Source organism: Taudactylus pleione, unplaced genomic scaffold, assembly GCF_031769625.1.
Source record: "Taudactylus pleione unplaced genomic scaffold, aTauple2 ptg000757l, whole genome shotgun sequence".
Lineage (NCBI taxonomy): Eukaryota > Metazoa > Chordata > Amphibia > Anura > Myobatrachidae > Taudactylus > Taudactylus pleione.
Genome location: NW_028285159.1, coordinates 582638 through 604786, shown reverse-complemented (window position 1 = coordinate 604786; position 22149 = coordinate 582638). Strand labels below are relative to the sequence as shown.

General features: G+C 42.1%; 1 protein-coding gene across 2 annotated transcripts in view; it reads right to left on the bottom strand.

The window, feature by feature from the left end:
• Positions 1-22149, bottom strand: part of RIGI (RNA sensor RIG-I) — an 83898-nt gene that overhangs the window by 50175 nt on the left and 11574 nt on the right. For both annotated transcript variants that reach the window (XM_088457319.1, XM_088457318.1), the window contains exons 3-9: positions 19692-19823; positions 16726-16907; positions 10823-10973; positions 9246-9341; positions 7315-7365; positions 6157-6261; positions 3969-4122 (exon numbers count right to left, since the gene is read on the bottom strand). In XM_088457319.1, coding sequence (XP_088313445.1) covers positions 3969-4122; positions 6157-6261; positions 7315-7365; positions 9246-9341; positions 10823-10973; positions 16726-16907; positions 19692-19823 — 871 coding nt within the window. The remainder of the gene's footprint in view (positions 1-3968; positions 4123-6156; positions 6262-7314; positions 7366-9245; positions 9342-10822; positions 10974-16725; positions 16908-19691; positions 19824-22149) is intronic.

Genomic DNA, 22149 nt, shown 5'->3' with positions numbered 1-22149 from the left:
GTTTATTCACCTGGCTTAAAGTAAGGCTTAATGAGCAATGGCTTTTCAAAGGCTTAAAAAAGAACTGAATAAATAATAAAGACACACACACACACACACACACACACACACGGAAGGGTTATCATATGTTTGCAAATGCCATATTCATTATTTGATTTTTTTTTAAATCTGTTACGGTCAGCAATAGTAATTGTGCATTAATATGTGCAGATAATTGTGAGGTTTATATAGTTGGACTCTGCAGAGGTTGTGTTAAATTTTTTTTACTTAGAAAGTGTGAGGAATGACCAGAGATGCCCAAACTTTGGCATACAACTGTATGTCCTGCTCTGGAGAAGCCTACAACGCCCGTCATATAGGAGTTGGTCCAAATGATTTTCAAGTATAAATAATGGCTGTACATTTTTTTTCAACATGTTTTAAATCATTAAATCTGGTCTTGTGAGGGATTTTCAGGCTCACCTTTACCTACCTATGCATTAATAATGCCAATTTGCTTTAATGCACAGTGTGACAAGATGGGGGTGTCAGGAACTTAAAATATGGATTTAGCCTGCTGTATACCCCTTCTCATCCAATTTGTGTTTTACCTTGCTTGTATTGTCAGTGCTGATTAGGAGTCATTACTCCTGTTGGTCTATCCAGGATATGCTAATTGAGGGACTGGGCACTAATCTGATGGCCATCTGAAAATATGGGTGGGGGTGTGGTGTTAAATATTCTAATTGGCAGAAGAACTAATCCTCCCCTTTGTATAAACCCAGTAATTCTGTTGCATCAGGTGTTGTTATCTTATCCAACCTATTTGGTGGTGTGACTGAATATAATCCTTAATTGATTGGACTTGTGAAAAATTAGGAACTTAATAACACAAATATTAGATTGTAATATTATAGTGCTTTAAAAAGTACAGGTGACAAGATGGATATAAATAAAAGTGGATCCAGACTTCTGAAGCCCTCTAGTCTTAATTACCTCAGAGATGGAGGAAGGTATGTATGGATTGTGCCTTGGAGTCTGACATATTTTGGGCGGCAGAGTGACCTTTCTCAAGCCTTGAAACACTTTGAACCACAAGGCACAATCCACAAATATCTTCCGTCATCCCAGAGATAATTAGAATCATTCGCTAATGCAAACGCAGTTGAATCAATTACAAGCCAATTAGCAGTGTTGTTAGCTTCATCAATCGATTATTAGCTGCTTGCATTGTGTGGCACAAAATAGAAACATCACACCTAACATCAGTCACATTCAATAGTATCGATTGTACTCTGGGGCTTGAGAGAGCACATACCCAACCTCAAGCTGTAAGATCAGCCAGGCCTCTAACCTGCTCGCAGAGTGACATTTTAATACTTCCAGCCTTCTATGTCAGTCGTAGCAGTAAATTTATGTACGCCCCTGAAACGCCCTGAAAACGGTGAGGAACGCCTGCGTTTTTAGACCACCACCCCTGTCAACACCCACAAACGGCCTTTCATGCCAATCAACTCTCGGAAGCCACTTCCTGCTCGTAAGCCATACCATCGACAGCATTTTAGATCGCAAGGTCTCGTACGCACATGCGCACAACTAACCATACGCATGCATGGTTTGGAAACATCGGATGCGTACGACCGAGCGGCCGCTTACGACCGACTCTAAATGAGGTCCAGTGTCCTCAATGTGCAGCATCCAGTTGCTCTTGTGCAATGCAGCACTGCTGCAGCTCCAAAACCAGCCTCTGAACCAGCTTCCTGTTGGCTGCCATAGGGCCGTTGGGGGACCTGAAAAAACGGCCATTATTGGGGAGAATATGGTATGTATCGACCACCCCCGATACATACCAAAGGATGGACATCTCAGTGGGACAACTCTGGAATTTGTACCGGCATCCCTATCCCTCCCACCACCCGTCCTTGCTGTCCATTACCGTCCACACATTCATCTTCCATGGAGCTCCATACCCCGGGTCACAGTGTGTCAAGTGGCCCGTTACCAACTGGTGCAACCCTCCATGGAGAATTCTGTACTTTGTCCATTTGTCATCCCATTGTATTGTGTGTTGTTGTGTTTTTGTAACATTTTCATTGGTTAGTTCAGTGATCTGATAATTAGCATGAAGTCCCATTCAATAGGATACACTATCATATACTATATCGGCGAGCCATTCTGTCTTCGAACAGGAGCAATTTCATCTCGCCACAGCCCTCTGCATCTCATAACAACCTACACCTTGTCACCACAGTCCCCTGCATCTCAACACAGCCCCCTGCATCTCATAACAACCTACACCTTGTCACCACAGCCCTCTGTATCTCACCACAGCCCTCTGCATCTCATAACAACCTACACCTTGTCACCACAGCCCTCTGTATCTCACCACAGCCCTCTGCATCTCATAACAACCTACACCTTGTCACCACAGCCCTCTGTATCTCACCACAGCCCTCTGCATCTCATCTCACCACAACCCCCTGCATCTCATAACAACCTACACCTTGTCACCACACACCTCACCAGTGTCACCAAAACCCCCCCACTGCTGCCCTGCAGTTGGCTGGTGCCTGGCCACTGTGATGTGCTGGGAAGGGCAGGAGGGAGGATCATGGATGAGAGATTTGTATTTCAGCTACCGTAAGCATTATCAGCAGCACGTCCCCAGGCAGGGGCACCTGTGCATATTTCCAGAGCCTCCATGCGCACCCCTCCCCAGCTGCCAAACATGGCGACGAGCAATGTCCTTTTTGCACCCTGTATTTTCTGGACTTCCTGTTGAGCTTCCTCGCCGTGGTAACCCTGTCCAAGAACATCGGTGACTTCCATGGGAGTGGTGGCTGGAGTTCGCTTGTAGGTACAGTGTAGGGATGGGCATCGGAATCCGATGGTCACTACCCATGGATGGTTGAGTTTTTACCATTTGATGGTGGCAGTCCGATGTTTGTCACCATCGAATGGAAATAATTTGGTGTTCCGATGGTTGTTTGGTTTTATTAAATTCCTGATAGCTATGCCTCCCCTGGCTCTTTCCTGCTACTGTTTCTGCATCAGGGCATCTTCATGGGTTCGTTGGAGGCTGTCGCTCATTCTCTGTCTGCCTCAGAGAGCCAGTCCCTGACTCCCTCCCCTCTCTAGGCTGCTGCTAAGCAACAGGGCACATCACTAGCTCTGATTGGCTCTCACTGCCTCAGAGAGCCAATCAGAGTACAGCCCTCGCCCCTGCAGCAGCAGTCACTCACAAAGAACAACAGTTTTTTTCTGTGACTTGCTTCAGTAAAATAGTCACTGCTCGGCTCCCTTTTTGTAACAGGTGAATGGTTCATACTCCTAATCTTTCCTAGACCAATGCAGTATAGTATAGTGATAACCCCATTAAAATCCATCCAGTGGTTCAAGAGATTGGCCCGAATGAACAGACAGACCCTTAAAGGGTTATTTTACATTGTAGGAGTCAAATAAAAGACTTATTTGTATCCATCTTGTCACCTGTACTGTTTACTGCACTATAGTAAACTATAGTATAGTATATTAAAACTTTATATTTGTGTTATTAAGTTCCTAAACTGTCACTAGAACAATCAATTAAGGATCATGCCTGTGTGCATACTACAGGCTATATGGCGTTTTTTTCTTTATGGAATTGCAAATGCAGGAGAACATTCCGCTGAGGCCATATCATGTGTAGAGGAGTGAAGAGCATGGATCAGCAGCCGGGATTGTGCATCAGAGTGACTGGGACAAAGACACTGATCAGGTGTATGAATGTGTAATTTGCAGTGTGGTGAACTCCTGGTATTATTACATTTTTGCTATTAATGTGTGAGGTTTGTGTTTATATATAATATAAGGTGCTTCTTTCACCCACAAGAAGGCACCATAAAGGCCAGGGGCTACCTACCAGCAAACCAATCAGATGTCGGGGCAAAGAGAGCTAAACATTACCCTGGTATTCTAACATTCAGATCACTACAAAGATCAGAACTTACCCAGAGTCTTCAAAGTACTGACAGAAAGCCCCTTTCTGCTGCTCATACACTGGCACTTTTGTGGCCATAAACACAACCTTCCCCTTTTGTCCTTTAGGCATGGATTTTAGATGGTGCTCACAAATGGATAATGCCACCAATGTCTTCCCTGATCCTGTTAAAAGATAAATCCGATGCAGAAATTAGTCAACATTTACTTATAGCTTCAAAGTATTTTCTTCCATAGGGATCATTTAATGGTTGGGATGCACACCTCCACATCTGCAACATAATGATCACCTTGATTACGCTTATGACGAAAGGCTGCCCTACTGAATCACACCCAATAGCACAGCTGCATGATTCTTACAATCAGCAAACATTTTCCCCATTGTGGGAAAGCTGTGTGTTTGAAACAAGCCCACCCTGACGGCAGAGAGGAGATCATCAGGCGAAGGCTTTGGGGGAACAACCAGATCAACTGTTGAGCAGCACCACAGGAAAGTAGTACTATGTGGCTCATTCTGAATTGGGTATATACCTAATTGTCTATTGTAAAATATGAAAATTTGTACTATGCATGCCCGCAGTAAAAAGCATACGCCTACATCCACAAGATTTGGCACTTGTGCCATCTTACACTTGGAGAGACTGAGCACCTCATTCAGAGTCGGTCGAAGCGGCCGCACGGTCGTACGGGTAAAGGGGCCAGATATGCAAATGATTCCCTCGCAAGTTGCGTCCCTAAGTTCGGATTGGTAGCTGGTCGACCAAGGGGAGGAAGCGGCCGGAAGACCAAAAAATACGCCCCCTTCTCGTACGCATTACACGTCATCTCCGGGCATATAAGGATTAATCGAGTCCATCGGGAACCATCGGAACTGGTCGTAGGTTGACCATACCCTCTCTTAAGCTCTACGATCATGTCAGTGTAAAAACCTCCCATGTCACATGTGCCATGATGCTACTTTTTAAATTATGCAGTCCCATAAACCGTATGCACTCTCATAAAACGCCGTTCGCATAATGAGGCACGCCTGCGTTCGGATCTCCACTCCCCCGTTTTCAAGCACCTCCCCCTGTTACCACCCACAAACGCCTCCATCTGTCACTCAAACTACCGACCTGGCTGTGTTCAAGGAGAGAGAAATTTCTGATCGTAGCGGCTAGTTTGCGCACGCGCATTGCGACCTTTACGCATGCGCAGTATAGCGAACATCGGTGGCGTACGACCGTGCGGCCGCTTCGACCGACTCTGAATGAGGTCCTGAGTGTGGGAGTGAACACATATATAAGCGCATAATAAGTACGGGTAGCGTGACCCGCACAGAGCTGCAAATACTCCTATCATTTACATTGCAGGTGCATATACATACTGCTGGTGATGATAGTTGCCTACACTAGCTAGCTGCTTCTCATAAGCGGATTGCAGATTGCCCTCCGCGGTTGATAGGTGCCTTCATCATTGCTCAAGCTTATATAATGTGTGTTTCTTTGCATAAGTTTTAATGGTTTGTTCGCTTTCATTGGAGAATGAAGAAGGATTATACCTGCTATATTTCAATCACACCTAATAGCAATTTTTGCTATAAAAACAAATGTCACAAACCTTTTCTTGTGCTTAAGATCAGTTTTGTTGTAGGGTATATCTAATGTACACCTAACTTATATGCAATTGAGGCATTTCTGAAGGCATCTTCAGATCGGTCCTAGTCAGCATATGGGCGGTGTAAATACGCTAAGTTTATGTGCAGCTTTTAGGAATTCTTTTTTTGTGTGTAAATGTGTCCAGCTCAGGATGAGCACCTTTTATAATCTGTCACAAAATTTCAGTTTGGGTCGTGTTTAATAAAATAGGTTTTGGGTACAGTTACCCTGTAATCTATTTTAATGTATGGACATAGACACTCACATATTCTGTCCCTATCTGGATCACAGGCAAAGGCGGAATTGATATAAAACGGCAATTACTAATTGGCAAATAGCAATTTGAAGCAGTGAATAACATACAAATAGAGGCAGCACTACTAACCAGACTGGAAAAACCAGCTGTTCCCTCCTCTGAAAAATAGATTCTGAAATTTGTATTAAGCACAATGACCTGAATAATCTATCCCGTTCTCAGTGACAATAATTATTATTACAATGCATGAATTTTACATTCAATATCATTAGACTTTGCTATAAACCCTCATTCCAATAGACTGACCTGTTGGAGCACATATGATTGTATTTGTGCCGCTGTATGCAGGCTGGGCCAATTCTACTTGGTACCTTCTCAGCGCCAGAGTTTTTATTGATGTGAGGGGAGATCCTAGCAAACAAAATTGGCATAAAAAGCATTAATATAAATAAGCTTAAAATACTAGCAGAGAGTACATTATAATCCAACATTGCTGCCAGGGATATTCTGCTGCATGTCCCCTAGCAATGCAGGCTAGACAGACGTAGGTGCAGTACATCCTCATGGCATGTTTATACCAACACTGAATGCTGTTTTTGTATTTTAAATACTAATCTTTTTAAATATATAGAATAATAGAGAATAAGAATAGACAATGAAAATAGTATGCTGCATACAGAAAAAATAAGTTGTAACATACCGTTAAAATAGGGACATAAGTAAAACTAGTAGCTGTCCCACAAAATCAGGGGAATAAGCAATCTGATGTAACTGCCAACTGGAGTGCATGTTCTAGAATACAGGAGGAAATGCTAGTGCAATGTTGTAGTCTATCAGGGGTATTCAATATGAAACGTTAACTTCACTGCCGAAGTTTACGTTTCATATCGGAGTTTTTTTCTGCGTTAAAGTATCGGGCGCGCTCCTATATGGTTATAAAAAAAAAAAAGAAGAAGTATATCACTTAATAAAGGAGGTGGTCCAAGTGATGATAACCTGAGACATACTCCACAAAATGCTGCTGTATAATTCTGCACAGACAAATGTCAAAAAGTGTACTGTAGCGCTGTGTGTACCAGGCTCTTCTACTGGAGCATTTACACTAATAAAATGCTCTGCTCCATTACAATTGTAAGCTTTGATGACTATTTATGTATGTATACTACATGCAGACACCTTCAAAACACAAAGTTTGGAATCTACTTTTGTCAGTATCATAATAGTGATAAGATTTGAAATGCACAAAGATGGGTTTTTCAGTTATTCTATTGCATGACTCCTTTAGAAGAGTTAGAGACATATGAACTATATTGTTTTGAAAAGAATATGTAAAGTGGAGGTCTGATTACAATTCATAATTAAACTAAACAAATTAAGATTTTGGCTTTGCAAATCCTTCATGAATGAAATTTAAGATTTTATTTTGAATTTAGAACATGTATTAATGGTTCAGTTAATACTCACTCGTCATTTTAGCTATTTTGGTTGCGGTTTCATTGTCCAACCCTGGAGAAGCTAAAATGCAAAAAGATGACGATTAAGCAATGATAGCAATAATGTTCAGCATATTGTTCAGCAAGTTTGAATAGCCACCAAGTAAAAGTATGCCAAATAATTTATGTAATAGGCAAAATGAGTGACAAGTTACAGATTTACCAACCTAAGTAAGAACCATTAAACAGCTCAGAAATACAACATCTGCCATTATGGATCATTACCAGAAACATGAATGACAAGGGGGGAAAAAATGAGGGCCTAAAAAAAACCAAGAGAAATATAAATATACTAAATGCTAAACTAAATACAGTTAAATAAAAAATATTGAGCAACAGGGAGTTCAACTAGGTCAGCGAATGGGAGTACCACCAGGTCAGCACTTGTATATCATTTATTGATCGGTTTTCATAGTGTCTTTACATTTATCTTACTTTCATAACTAAATATAAATACAAACTGCAAGAAACAGTCATTGATATTCCATGCACTAAATTCTGCTTACCATGACATATAATTGGCTACAGGGGCGCCGAGAGTGGGGGGGGAGCAGGTACAAATTACCCGGGCCCGGGCTTGCTAGAGGGACCCCGCGGAGGCCTGGATCCGGCACCGCTCCCCCCCCCTCTTACATCACAGCAGCCCAGCACACGCTGCTGTGTGCTGGGCTGCACTGGGAGACTGCTCGCGGCTACTAAGAAGCAGCCACAGCAGTCTCCTATGCCTGGGGGGGGGAGCGATCAAGCTGAACGCACCCCCCACTGGGTATACGTCGAGCTGCGGGGGTTAATTGCGCAAAGCGGCACTGCAAAACTTTTTTGTTTTTTTTACCTAAGGGGCATGGCCACGCCTGCCGTAATTAGGCCACGACCCCTTTTTTTACCAGGGCCCGGCGCGGCTCTTGACAGGCCTGATTGGCTATCCAAAGACTAGATGCAGGTGGAAATTGATATGAGAGGGATAAACATAGCTTCATTATGCGGGATACGTTCGGTATCTCAACACGGGATGCCACGCTTAGAATACCGGCGCCGGAATCCCAACACCTGTCAGAATCCCAGGGGGACATCCTGACAGTAAGTCGCAGGGTTAGGCTCTATAGGTAGGGTTAGGCACTAAGGGGGAGGGTTAGGTTTAGGGTGCAGGGAGGGGGAAGTTAGGTTTAGGCACTGGTGGGGGGGGTTAGGGTAGGGAGAGGGGAAGGATTAGGATACCTACCGTCAGTTGTCGGTATCCTAACCCTGTTGGGACGCCAGCGTTGGGATTTTGACCGCCTCGCAATCTCGAGCACGGGCATCTCGTACCCATCCCCATTATGCTAGCACATACAAATAAAAGTGCCCCCTCTGCTTTTCCCAATAGTCAACCCAGTGATTAGGCATACTGGTGTGGGGTCTTTTATCAGACCTCCAAATCACTAACTTCTAGATCAAACTAATGGTGCATACACACGATCAGATTTTTCCTTCAGATATGAACGATAACGATTTAAAAATCGTTCAGTCGTTCATATCTGAAGGAAAATCGTTCATATCTGACATGCCTGAACGATGGACGATCAACGATGCGCGTTCCCGTTTGTCAGATAACGATATCTGACATCTGATGGGTTTGCAGTCAGACTTGGACGATTCCATTCATTTTAATGCAGTCAAAAATCGTTCAATCGTTCAAATCGTTCAAATCGTTCAAAACTTTGGTCAAATCGTTCAAATCGTTCAGATCGTTTAATCGTTCAATCGTTCATCTGACAAATCTGACAAGTCTGACAAATCTGACCGTGTGTACGCTCCTTAATAGTTCTTTTAGACATTTATATGATGGCAATGACACATTAGCATAGAGGAGGAATTACGGTGGCCAATACCAGCGTGCATCTACTCTGTGAACTAATCAATTACCTGAGAGACATGTGTTTTCAGGCTCCTCTGAGAACTGGATCATCTCCATAACACTCGCTCCTAGTTCTTCCACTGACTCCTGTTCTTTCCCACATTCTGATAAATAAAATGTAAACAGGCAGAGTTACTGCATATTTGTAATTACTGCTATTTTCAAATAACATTTTATCAAAAAGTATAAAGCAACTAATAGACAAACACTGTGGTTTTGCATCTGTGCAACTAAACAAACCTAGCGCACATTACAATGCATAACAATTCTAAGCTCTTGGAAGACACCTCCACCAACTACAATTGTGGCTAATTAGGGAAGTGGAAACATCACAACGTTATTACAGCCTCTTACCACTTTAGAACCACCCCTGTTATCAAATAAACGTAATTTTTTTTATCCTTAAATACTGCATGGCTTAGCTTTATATATGGAGTGTAAGGCGATATTTGTACTTTTTATTACATGCAGTATTTTCGTGTGTTTGAAGCGTTGTTTTACAAAGTGCACCTAAGAAGACTCTTTTCCAATGAACTGCAAATGGAAGGTGCACAATGAAAACACACAAGACAAGAACCATGCAGCTCCGAAATAGAACAAAAATCATGTAATTTTTACAGTGAAAAGGATGAGTTCCCCTCTGCACAGCAAGGAATAGTCCCTGAAAGGCACCACTGCACCCCATCATCTCTGTTTAATAATCTTACTTTGCAAAATGAACTGTTGCTTTTGTCCTGGTGCACCATACTCTTTAATTAACACCCTCACATCACCAAGCTCCTCCCATAAGCTAGTGCAAAGGTCTGTTCTTTATAGACACTGCTAATAGCTCCCTAAACCTATGCGCTCTTACAAAATCTAGGAGCATTTGCGCAAATCAAAGCACACAGCACCACCAAAGAGGATATTGTGCCTTGTGAATGAGACCCATAGATAGCACTTAGCTGCTATACAGTGCTGGAATATACTGTACGCTTAATAGTGTGCTGTAGATTTATAGGATCTGATTAAATTAGCCACGAAAAGCTACGCTTTGGTAAAAATGTACACTTGTGCAAACTTTTGGCAGAAATGCGTATCGTGCTATCCTATTAGCCCCGCAGCTAAAAGCAACGAATAGTCTTCACCATCTCAGAGCAGGTGAAAATATGTGCAAAACCCTTATTTTGTGCTACAAATGTCAGGACTTGGTTCAGAGCCCCTTGGGGACACACCCCTCTAATGACTAATCAGGCAAAAATATAATTCCCCTAATAATGACATGTCATTTTTGGGGTCAAAATGTAAAAAAGTGTTTTAAAATGGGTTTCAAGTAGTGTGGTAGGTAATTGGGGAGGGGTTGTATGGATGGGATAAGTGTTTTATGGATGGCAGATGGCTGCAGCAGGTGTGTTTTTATAGAAGCACCAGAACAGAGAGCGACACCCCAGGCAGGAAAGAGGAACTGCACAGGTTGTGACAGGTGCAGGGTGCTAGAATGAACACTGGCTATTAATTTCTTCCAGCATAGGTCCTTATTATGTAACACACTTATCCTACATTGCCCTCTTTATTTCAAGAATTATAGCATATATTTTTTAATCACCTCCTTCAAAATTCCAAAGCTCAAGAACCTGTGTGCAATCTACTTTTTCTAAAGCTAGAAGGAAGACCTTAGGCCATTCTTCTTTATCTGATCGGATGAGGCAGTCAATAAGTTTCTCAGCTCCAGCTATTGACCCTTTCAGTCTAGTTTCCTGATTGAAAAGAAAAAAAAAAAAGATGGTGGTTATGATTTAAAGTAGCACCAACTAAACAGAAATCTCTCTGTAGTAATATCGGCTGTTTAGGTGTTGCATGTTTTGAAGATGCAACCTGTCTATCTTTAGTCGCAAACTGAAGCGGTATTTAAAACAGCATAAATATTTCAATACGAAATCTGTTTAACAAATATACAGTGATATGATAGTGCATACCTTGACATCAAATCCACTGCATTCAGCATATGTGTGCGACATACTGTGCAGTTGAAGGTTTCAAAGTACACAAGTAAAGGTGGGTACACACTGATAGATATATCGCCCATTCCATTGAACAGGCGATATATCAATAGTGCATTGTCGGGTGTGTACAGCGATAGGTCTGTGTACGGCGTCGTTCATAGATATATCCGATCTGCAAATACATCGGTCATCTACTGTTGTGTATGGGTGACCCGCCGATCGCCTGTACACATGCTGCAGGGACCGGCGGTGATTGGGAGCTCAACTGGGCAGGCAATTTAAATGCCCGTCCACTTGAGCTGTCAAGCCTGGCACATCGGGCAGATGATTGGTAAGTGTGTATACACTTAACAATCGTCAGATAGGTTGGCGGGTCGGCTTAACACTAACTATTGATATTGAGATAGATAGGGCACTGGTTGGCAATAAACACTAGATTGTTCCTATCTGTAAGGAGGTCTGTGCAGTACGGAATATAGATTGTAAACTCTAGATGGGCAGGTACTTATGTGAATGATTAGTAAAGAACTGTGTAATAAGATCAGTGCTACATCAATAACTGTTACTAAACATAATATATTGAGATTATTTAATCACTACAGCACTCAATAAAGTTCAATATTAGAGAAAAGAGTATTTTAATGTCTTCATTAAGCTGGAAATCAGAATTTACATCCAAAACTAGAAATTAGTTAATTAACGGCCTGATTTAGATGTGGACACAGAACACACATCAGCTGCATGTTCTAATGTCTGAAGGAAATAGACTCTTCCTGACAACTTTGCAAATGCGAGTGCTGCATCAGAATATGCAGCATCGAACCATCATCACGACCATGGGTCACAATGGTAGTAGCTTCAGGCTATCTGGGAAAGCCAAAGGCTACTCAGAATGGCCGTTTTACCTGTGTTGACAAGGCCGGGAAATCTGCGTCTTCCGACTCAAACTCTCGCTTCAGCACTCCCAGAAAACAGGGGTGACACAACCGCGTTTCCGGGAATTCAGGCCGGCTCCACGCTCTCTCCAAAGGGCTGCAGCCTGTCAATCAGGCTGCGGCTGTGGGGCACTGCACATGCAAAGAAAGGGTCCTGCGCATGCGCAGTTCACCCATCACTGGGATAGTACTTAAACCGTCGGGTTTACATACTCACCTGTATCAGGCCCTAAGGCTGCATCTTGGAATTGTGGATGAAACAAGTGCAAGTTACAAAGTGAATACTGAAACCTTTTTTTTTTTTACCACATGTTGCTCTCTTAAGACTATATATATCTATAGAATCAGCAATAAAGTTTGTGTGTTTGTCTGTTCTTTATGCAGCTGCCCAGGGGGTCTTAGAAGAGTGACTAGCAGGCTCTTGAGCAGCTCAGCACTCTATACATTCATACTGTGGCAGACAGCATAATTAATCCAGAAACTTTGATCCTGGCAAAGTTTACCATACGGAGATTACAAACAGCAAGGGAGATTAATCGCAACCACACAGTGCCACTGGCAGTTGGGAGCTGACTGGTTGGTACTTTATCTCCAATGCTTAGAATTAATTAAATTTTTTTAAATGTTGCAGATTAAAGAAATTAAGCATCATTTACTGGAACTTCAAAAAGGAGTAACATAAGGCAGTAACAAGCTGCCTGACTCTGGTTAAAACTCGGGGTTGCAGGAGCAGGGTTCCTTTAAGAACTATTATTTTATATTAAGTATTAGCATGCAGTTTGTTTTATCGCCTATAGGGTTCTTGGTGGGCGTGTTTTGTTCTGATAATAGGGCTAGTCACCAGAAAAACAGCCTCTTGCTTCTGGAAATTTCCAGCCCATGAGTCAGGGAAGTGTACTATGCCCAGTGATTTCCATCATATCATAGTGTTAATCAATTCTAACAATGAATTACTCCTTTTACGCAATTCCAAATACATACCCTGCTATAAGCGAGGGCAAAATCTACGAGATCAATTAGTCCATGCTGATATCTGAGGGTACTCTCCAGTCTCTGCTCCACATTTCCTCTCTTGGAAACCAGGTCATTTTAAATGTCTCGGCAGCATTACATGCAGCTATTTGGAGACAGGAGACACTTTTGCTCATCCTCACTCTGGGCAAAAATTTTAAATCAATCATGCCCTATCTTGCAATAGCTGCTTTGTTGTTTATTACATTCGCTGTCCCTGTGGGTTTCTTTACATAGGGAAGACCATACGCCAATTTAAGGAGCGTATGGCAATCCATCACTCTGACATTAGGCAGGCTTTGGAGGGTAAGGACAATGAGCAACCGGGTGCTAGGCACTTTCGTGATCATAAACATACTCTAGCAACCATTTGCTACAAATGACTGATTTCATACCAAAGGATGCTAGAGGAGGTGATAGAGGTCAGGCTTTACTTAAAGCCGAAGCTTGTTGGATCTATAGGCTCAATACGGTTCAACCCCATGGTTTACACGAGAATCTCTCTCTGACATGCTTTCTATAAGTAGGCTGTCAGATCTCTGCTTGTTAGTGATTTATCTCCTGTACATGAAATTGTTCAGCTTAACGTATTTGTTATTTGGTTACTTAAAGCTTGATGTACTGTGATCATATGATGTGTTCTATTTCCCTCTGTTGTTATTGCCAATTTCTATATATCCTGCAGTTTTTATTTCTTGGTGAAAGTTTTTGTTTATTCATCACTATAGCAACGGGCCCTGGCCGCCTACGTCACCTCCGCTGAGCACAGTGTTGTTGATGTTAGACGAATTCCATGTCCGGTGAACACAGACACCGTGGTGTATGAAATGTATAAAAGGTAACTTTTGTATTTTTGTATTCCCGATGAAAGTGCAACAACTGAAACGTTGAAACGCAGATTGGGCTCTGGTCCTATTATTGACAAATCCGTGAGTGCTGCCACATCATTTTTTCTGTATCTGTCTTATTGTACAAGGCATCCGGTGCAGCGTTTGTTGGCGTGATTAGATTCATACACACACACGTCAGACTTTTCCTATAGTGATGCATGGCAGCACCACAGAACTCAGGAAAAAAGAGAGACGGCACTCCCAAATACAGAGTTGATCAAAAACCTTTTAAATAAGCAAAGACATAGATACAGATTTAAATAGACGTTTCAAGGCCCTAAGACCTTTTCATCAGGACTGTACATACAAACCAAACCAAGTCCTGATGAAAAGGTCTTAGGGCCTTGAAACGTCGATTTAAATCTGTACCTATGTCTTTGCTTATTTAAACTTTTTTTTATCAACTCTGTATTTGGGAGTGCCGTCTCTCTTATTTCCTTAGTGCTGTGGTGCTGCCATGCATCACTATAGGAAAAGTCTGCTTTAAATATCTTTAGGAGGGCACCCCGCAGTATTCTATTCATTCAGAGTGCCGAACATTTTTGGACTTAGTCACAGAATCCATATTATGGCTCCCATGTGAAGAAATTGTCTTTGAGACAAACAAAGCAAAGCCAAATTTATGCCATACAATTGGATGAAAGTACTGACCTCACAAATCATGCTCAACTAATGGTTTACTTACAGTGGGAATGGAAATAAAGACCTTTTACTTTGTGAGGCACTTCTGTTGCAGATTACGTGAGAAGAAATTAAGAAACTGAATCATTTCGATAATGAAAATTAACTGAGGCGACGTGTGGGCTCTTGTTCTGATGGTGCATGAGCAATGATGGGAAAATATGATAAGGTCACAGCCACAGTTAAATCTGTAGCATCAAATTACAAATTTACGCTTTGCTGTATCCACAGAGAGGCCTTGGCCACAAAACTGATGCCAGATGAACTTACAATGAAGCCATCAAAGTGCTCAATTTTATTAAGTCAAAGCTCTGAACACTTGGCCTTTTTCACTCTTGTGTTCTGAAATGGGCAGTGACCACATCAAACTACAAATGCACACCGATGTAAGCTAGCTGTCACGTCAGGATGTATATAGGCTTCAACTGCAGGAACTTGGGCCGGTAGGCTAAGGGTAGCGGGTGAGTGGGAACGGGAAGGCAATATTTATATACAAGTCCTCTTCATATGTCTCTCCCAGGTGTTGGCGAGACCTACCCCAGGGAGTGGACTCTAGTCCACTCGATGGTATTCACCATTGACCCCTCCAAGCGGGATGTGGGTTTCACTGCACCAAGTGAACAGGTCGCGGCCTCTGAGGCAGGTATCTAGAGAAAATACAGAGATAGATATGGGAGGACTATATAATCACTGATGAGCAAGGATGATGCTCTAAAGACTGATATGTGAGTTGGACTGGTAATCAGCACCTGGTATTGGATACTGAATAGCGATGGTTATCAGAACGCTATAAGACAATGAAAATCAATGGTAATCAGCACTTGGAATAAGACACTGAGAATCGAGGGTAGTTGATAGTTGGTATGAGATGCTTAATGGTGAAGGTAATCGATAGTTGGTATGAGATGCTGAATGGTGAAGGTAATCGATAGTTGGTATGAGATGCTGAATGGCGATGGTAATCGATAGTTGTTATGAGGTGCTGAGTGGTGATGGTAGCCAGTACTGTGAATTTATGGTAATCAGCACTTGGAATGAGACACTGAGAATCGATGGTAATCAATACTTGGTATGAGATGCTGAATGGCGATGGTAACCAGCACTTGATTGAAGTTGAACAGCAATTTCCTGTTCCTGCAGTCAGACTTAAATACCCTTAGGTAGCTGGTCATTGGATCATAGGATCAGCTGAGTGACCGCAGGACTACCATTGGGAGAGACTAGTCAGGTGATATGGACCAACATGGCTGCGCCCATGCCCGGCACCCCGGGAACCAGGACGTATGCACGGAAGCCTTAAAAGACCCCGGGGAGAATACTCAGTCACCACTCACCTTCATTCCCAGGACCTAAGCCTATTACATTGAATTGCGTTTTCACGTACACGAAAAGAGAATGGAATTGAATACGGAAATACTTTTCCGACAGGCAAAAAGTCGCAATCTGCGATACTTTTTCACGGATCTCGGCTTTTCGCTTCTAATTGAATACGGTCCTAAGTTTTCTACAACTGCATATGTTTTGGTTTGCTTTGTCGAGGTAAGTGACATATTATTAATATATGAATGTCATAGATGCTTATATGTTTGAAAATTTATGCCTTTTGCAAAGTGGTACTTGACCTAATCACATAGCCATTATTTTGTACTTGCACACCAAAAATTTAGAACCTCTGTATTAAAAATATCTGTCCATGGGAAGGACTGTTGTTGAGTAGAAATATATATTAAGCAAGTTGGTGAGACTTTTCTTCAGTAAACACTTCCTATTCACTAAGATTTAAAACCACAACCTAAACACATTGCTTACTGAATATCTAAAAATGGGGTAAATCTTGTATTTCCACAGTGGTGCATTGTGAAGCGGACAGACTTATTTCATATTTAGGGCACACAGTAGGCAACAATAATATAAAATAAAGCAGAATTTGCAAATAATCACATTTACTTTACTCATACAAGTCACAATATATTTTTGCTCTAAAATTACCTGTTGAATCTCCTCAATCTCTCTGTCGAGAAGACAGTTCCTCAAGTGTATTACAAATTCTTCAGTTTTGATATTATCTTTAACAGTGCTGTTTAGCGCATTCAACAATTTCCTGGACTCCTCTAGTCGCTCAATCCGGCTAAAATTCGTTTTTTGAATTGCTGCAGAAAGACCACTATACCCTTAAAAAAAAATTAAAACAACATTTAATTTCTAAACTTTTCACTTGAAATGTGGAATAAGCAAATCCAAAAGTGGAGCAAAACAATACCTATAATCTAGGATGAGACAGATTTTGCTTTTGTAAATATAATTATGGGACTAGAATGTGCTGCATAGTTTAGTGCATGTAAGCAAATGCATCTCGATCTTTTCCAGTGAAGCGCGCAGTGTTGTGGCTTAATAACATGATTCATGGTCTGTCCCTGCTGCCACAAATCATTGCATTGCACAATGTGGGCCAGGCAACCCTAACACAATGTGCCGTCCATGGAACCTCCTACTTCTACCTTCCCTTTCAGGTCTCCGGGCACTTGTATTAATTAGATAGTATCAAGTATTTATTGCTACGGTGAAGAACACTTGAGAGTTGATACCACTGAATAGAAAAAACTCATTCAGGTATATATTGACATATGTGGATGACATCAAGTTTACTTCAACTTGACCATTGACAATCCTGTCTGCAACTATGCTTAGGAATAAGGATTAAAAGTAGATGCTACAAAAAGAAGAACATATGTCCTTGCAATCCTAAAAATCGTGATGTAGTTATGAGATCGGTAGCCGCGATGCCACCAGTCTCAATCCCGACGCTGAAAGTCCAACACGGGATTTAAGAATCCGGAAGGACGGCAGCCCAAACGAGGTACGTCCAGAGGGCGCCCTTAGTTTTAGCCGCGAGGAGGAGGGTTAGGTTTAGGTAGCATAGCGGGGTTAGCATTAGGTTTTTTAGGGTGGGGGGGGTTAGGGTTAGGCACCCCTAGGGGGAGAGTTAGGGTTAGGCACTAAGGGGGAGGGTTAGGTAAAGGCTACAAGAAGGGAGGGTTAGAGGGAGAAGGGGGAGGGTAAGTATACTTACCCGACCCCTGTTATATGTTGCTGTCGGTATTTTGACAGGAGGCATCCCGACAGCTGGCCGGGAATCAGTATGGCAGACCGGCAGCAGTGGAAATCCCGACGGGGATTTAGGTGAGTATTACTAACCCTACCCCACCCTAATCCTCCCTTAGGGGTTCCTAACCCTAATCTCCCCCCCTAGTGCCTAACCCTAACCCCCCCTTAGTGCCTAAACCTAACCCCCCCTTCCCCGCAGCCTAAACCTAAGTCTCCCGGGGGGGTGCCTAACCCTAACCCCCCCTTTCCCCTAGCCTAACCCTAAACCTCCCACGGGGGGTGCCTAACCTTAAGTCCCCCCCGGGAGCCCCTAACCTAAAGCGCGGCTGTCCGCGCCCGCCGCCCGGCTTACCTTCGATCGGTTTGCCGGGCTCCCGGCGTAGGTATAATGACAGGCGTCAGGATTTTGATGCCTGTCATTAGTACCCTGCTGGGATTTGACAGTCAGGAAGCCAGCGGTCAGCATTGTGACCGTCGGCTTCCTGACTGCATCCCGGCTTTACATACTGATTCCCTAAAAATTCTGATATAGTAAAAAATCTTATCAATTTGACGAACATATACATAATTTTACAATTACAATTTCCACACAAAATACATGAACAGATTTAGAATATATCACATATTCATTGGCTATCTCATATAAACAATGATAATGTCCTTAATCTTCCATTTGTCTTAACTCTTAAAAGGTATAAAGTGATATTGCTCACTAGAGTACAAAAAAGGCGACGTGCTCTAAATCTACTTAAGGTCAATTACAAACATTCTTCTACAGTTACGGTTACTGAATAGCATAGTTAACACCGGTAGATCGCATCCATGCAGCAACGGACCCATTCCCTCTAAGAAAGTTGTTCTCAATCATTTTTTACCTGGCTACACCCTGGCAGCCCATCTGCATTATGTGTGCCCTCTACATCTGCAAAGCAATACATTTGTCATTTGTAATGAATATAATTGCTATTAGATAAAATATTTAATTGCTGCTATACATAAAAGCAGTAAATGTGCTATAAATAATAGTTTTTAAAAATGTCCAGAATAGTATAAATTGTACCAAAATATTTCTCACATTGCAATTTATGAAAAAATGTAAAATGGACAATAAAACATATGACATGCCCACATGCTATCTTTTACATGGATAGAGGGATATCATTTTTAATGAAAGTCCTACTGTGATGCATGGGGCTAGAGCTCTCTAGGACATATGGGTCTAATTATCACCCAGATATCATGCCCCGTCATTACACAATTTCATTTGATCCAATTACATAAATGGCTGCAGTTTTCCCAAACAACTTAATGGGTAGTACCTGATCTGCGCAGTCAAAGCTTTTCCAGGAAAAAAAGCCGAGCTTTAGGTTAGGGGCTCCCGGGGGGGACTTAAGGTTAGTATATAATAATGTGTATACTGCTTCTTAAATAGGCTGAGACTAAGGTATAGCTGAAGATTACACTTTGATGCAGTATTCTGGTGGAAATGATAACTAGTGGTACATTTGATCCACGTTGGCAAAATATATTACAACCTACTTTTTTAAATTGGTAAATAATGACGGTGATGAGCTCTCCAAGGTGGAAGAAACATCCATATGATCCTTTATACAAATTCACATGTCTTCCATTGCAGAGCTTATTTCACAAGAGATGGTTACAGAATACCCATAAAGTATGGGTACAAAGTAAATGGCAAATGACAGCTTACAAAACTCAACACTTTTCAGTAGGAACCACCTTAGTACTAAAAATAATCATGTGTTTATAAACTATATTTAGAATGTATATACTGTAATTCTAACATTACCTGAAGGAAAAGAAATAGCAATGTTACTTTACAAACAAACCTGTTGCCTTTAGTGCATCTATAAACCCTTGGAACCAGCCTTCATCTTCCAGTTCCAGTAACTTCTCCATGAACAGTTCAGCAGCTGCAGTGGCTCCATTTTTCTCCTCAGAAATAATTTTCTCTTTGATGCCTTCAGGAAAATGTGAGATACAAAACGTAAAGTATAGAATACATATTAATATAATAGATACCATTCCATATATCTTAAGTTTTGTCAAGGTTTGAAATTTGTCTATCATAATGTTCTGATGGTTGACGATGCAAAAGTTCTATAACGAGAGCTAGGTATGTCACTGAAAGCAGACTTCAGCACATCCAAACCACTGCGGATGAAGAATAAAATTATTACTAGTGACAATTCTTAGCACTAAAAAACATGTATTAAAAAAAATAGATATAATGTTTACCCTTTTCTGCCCTGTTATATACAATCTACTTATGCAAGCTTTGTCATAAACTAAAATAAAAACTAACAGTGCATAACTTTAATTATGAAACATAAACCTGTGAAACAAAAAAGAAAATATATAGTGAATCCTTGTAGATCAAAGGCAAGCACCAGAGTCCCAAAATTCTGCATTAGTGATTAATGGTGATTTAAAAAGGCGCATATCCACTACACGAGTAATGAACGACTGTACGATTACGACAGTTAATGTACAAGCGTTCATATTGTGCAGTGCCCACACTGAGCGATATGTCGTTCAGCGCAGGCACCCTCCCTCATCCCCGAACATGCACAGCCTGTCAATATCGGCAGGTTGGGCAGTATGTTCAGGCAATGACAGAAGCCGACAACGACCAGCGGGAGCGCGCATCGCTGTCGTTGTCGCCATATTCACTGCACAATTAATGAACAATTGAACAATAACGATGTCGTAATCATTCAATTGTCCATTTACATCATGTAGTGGATATGCGCCTTTACTTCCAGAAACAGATTGTGTAGCTTCTCTTATATATGGATGAATCCTCTTTCCCAATCAGAGCGGTTCAGTATTCATAATAGTGTATTGCCATAAAATAGGAGAATGATTAAGTGGAGAGAGGTAGAGTACCAACCAATCGGCTCATTACTGTCAGTTTACAGGCTATGTTTGAAAATTTACAGTTAGGAGCTGATTGGTTGGTACTTTGGGGTAGATGTACTAAGCTCTGGAAAGTGATAAATTGGATAGTGATAAACTACCAACCAATCAGTCCCTAACTGTCATTTTTCAAACACTGCCTGTAAGATGACAGTTAGGAGCTAAGTGGCTGGTAGTTTATCACTTTCCAGAGCGTAGTACATCTCCCCCTTTATCAGTCCCCACTTTATCACTTTCTAAGGCTAAGTAAGTCTCCCCCACGGTCTGTAAAATGACATAGGAGCTGATCGGTTGGTACTTTATCTCTCTCCAAGTCTTAGTACATCTCCACCTAAGTGGTGGTGGTCATAGACAGGTGGGCTATGGAACATCTTCCTTAAGTGGATACTACCATTTAACTGTATCCTAGCTAGGGAGAGGATCTAGAGACGCAACATGCATGAGATCTGAAACTTGTGATCAGGTTTGGGCCACTCTTCTAATGAAGGGGAAAGAAACAGTCTGGTTTTTAAGCAATGTATGGAACCCTCACTTGTCACTGTCCTGAACATTTAATGCCTGCCATATGGCTTGCACTAAAGCCTCTACACCTGGCTTTCTTTTTGAATCCTCTTCAGGACATGAGGAAACCTCAGGGTCAGATTCTTCCCCTGGGACTGAAAGGACTGCCAGTATCGAACACTTCTGATGTCTAGAAGTGGTGGCTTAGTCCACGATTCTTTTCATGGTAGTTGATGACCATATATTGCATTGATTTCACCAGACATTGGGCCTGATTCAGAGGTGGACGCTGTAGTGGCATCGGGCACAAACGGACAATGTTTTCAGTCTGCGCATGCGCAGGAGTCACACTGCACATGTGTCCCGATAGTTACCAATACAAGACGCGGATCAGATTTAGTCGCAGAGAGGCAATTTCAATGGGTGATCCTGGGAGATAACGGTTGACTAGCTAGACGAGGATGCGTTGCAGCCAGCGACTGTGTCTTTTTCCACAGATGCACTGACTTCGGCGGCCATGATCAGTTGGACATTCTGCGTCTCCATAGGGCTGCTGCAATGTCTGATTGGGCGACCAATGGTGCATCTGGTGCAACTTTTATGCAAACCGCAGTCAGTGGTTGTCTCTGTAAAGGAGAAGTCGTTCTGCAGACGGCAGCATTGGCCTCCTCCTCCCCAGGTGCTACAAAGAACAGATCCCAAGACCTCTGGTCAAGCTCCCTGAAGGAAATGTAACTGCACCAGGCTTATGTGGGAAAACCAGGGTGGAGGGGTCACTGCTCAACCTCCACAGTTGTCCTCTGCCTCTGATGCTGTGCATAGGGAATTTGCCATAGACTGGGTGCATGGTGATTTACTTTGCATTTT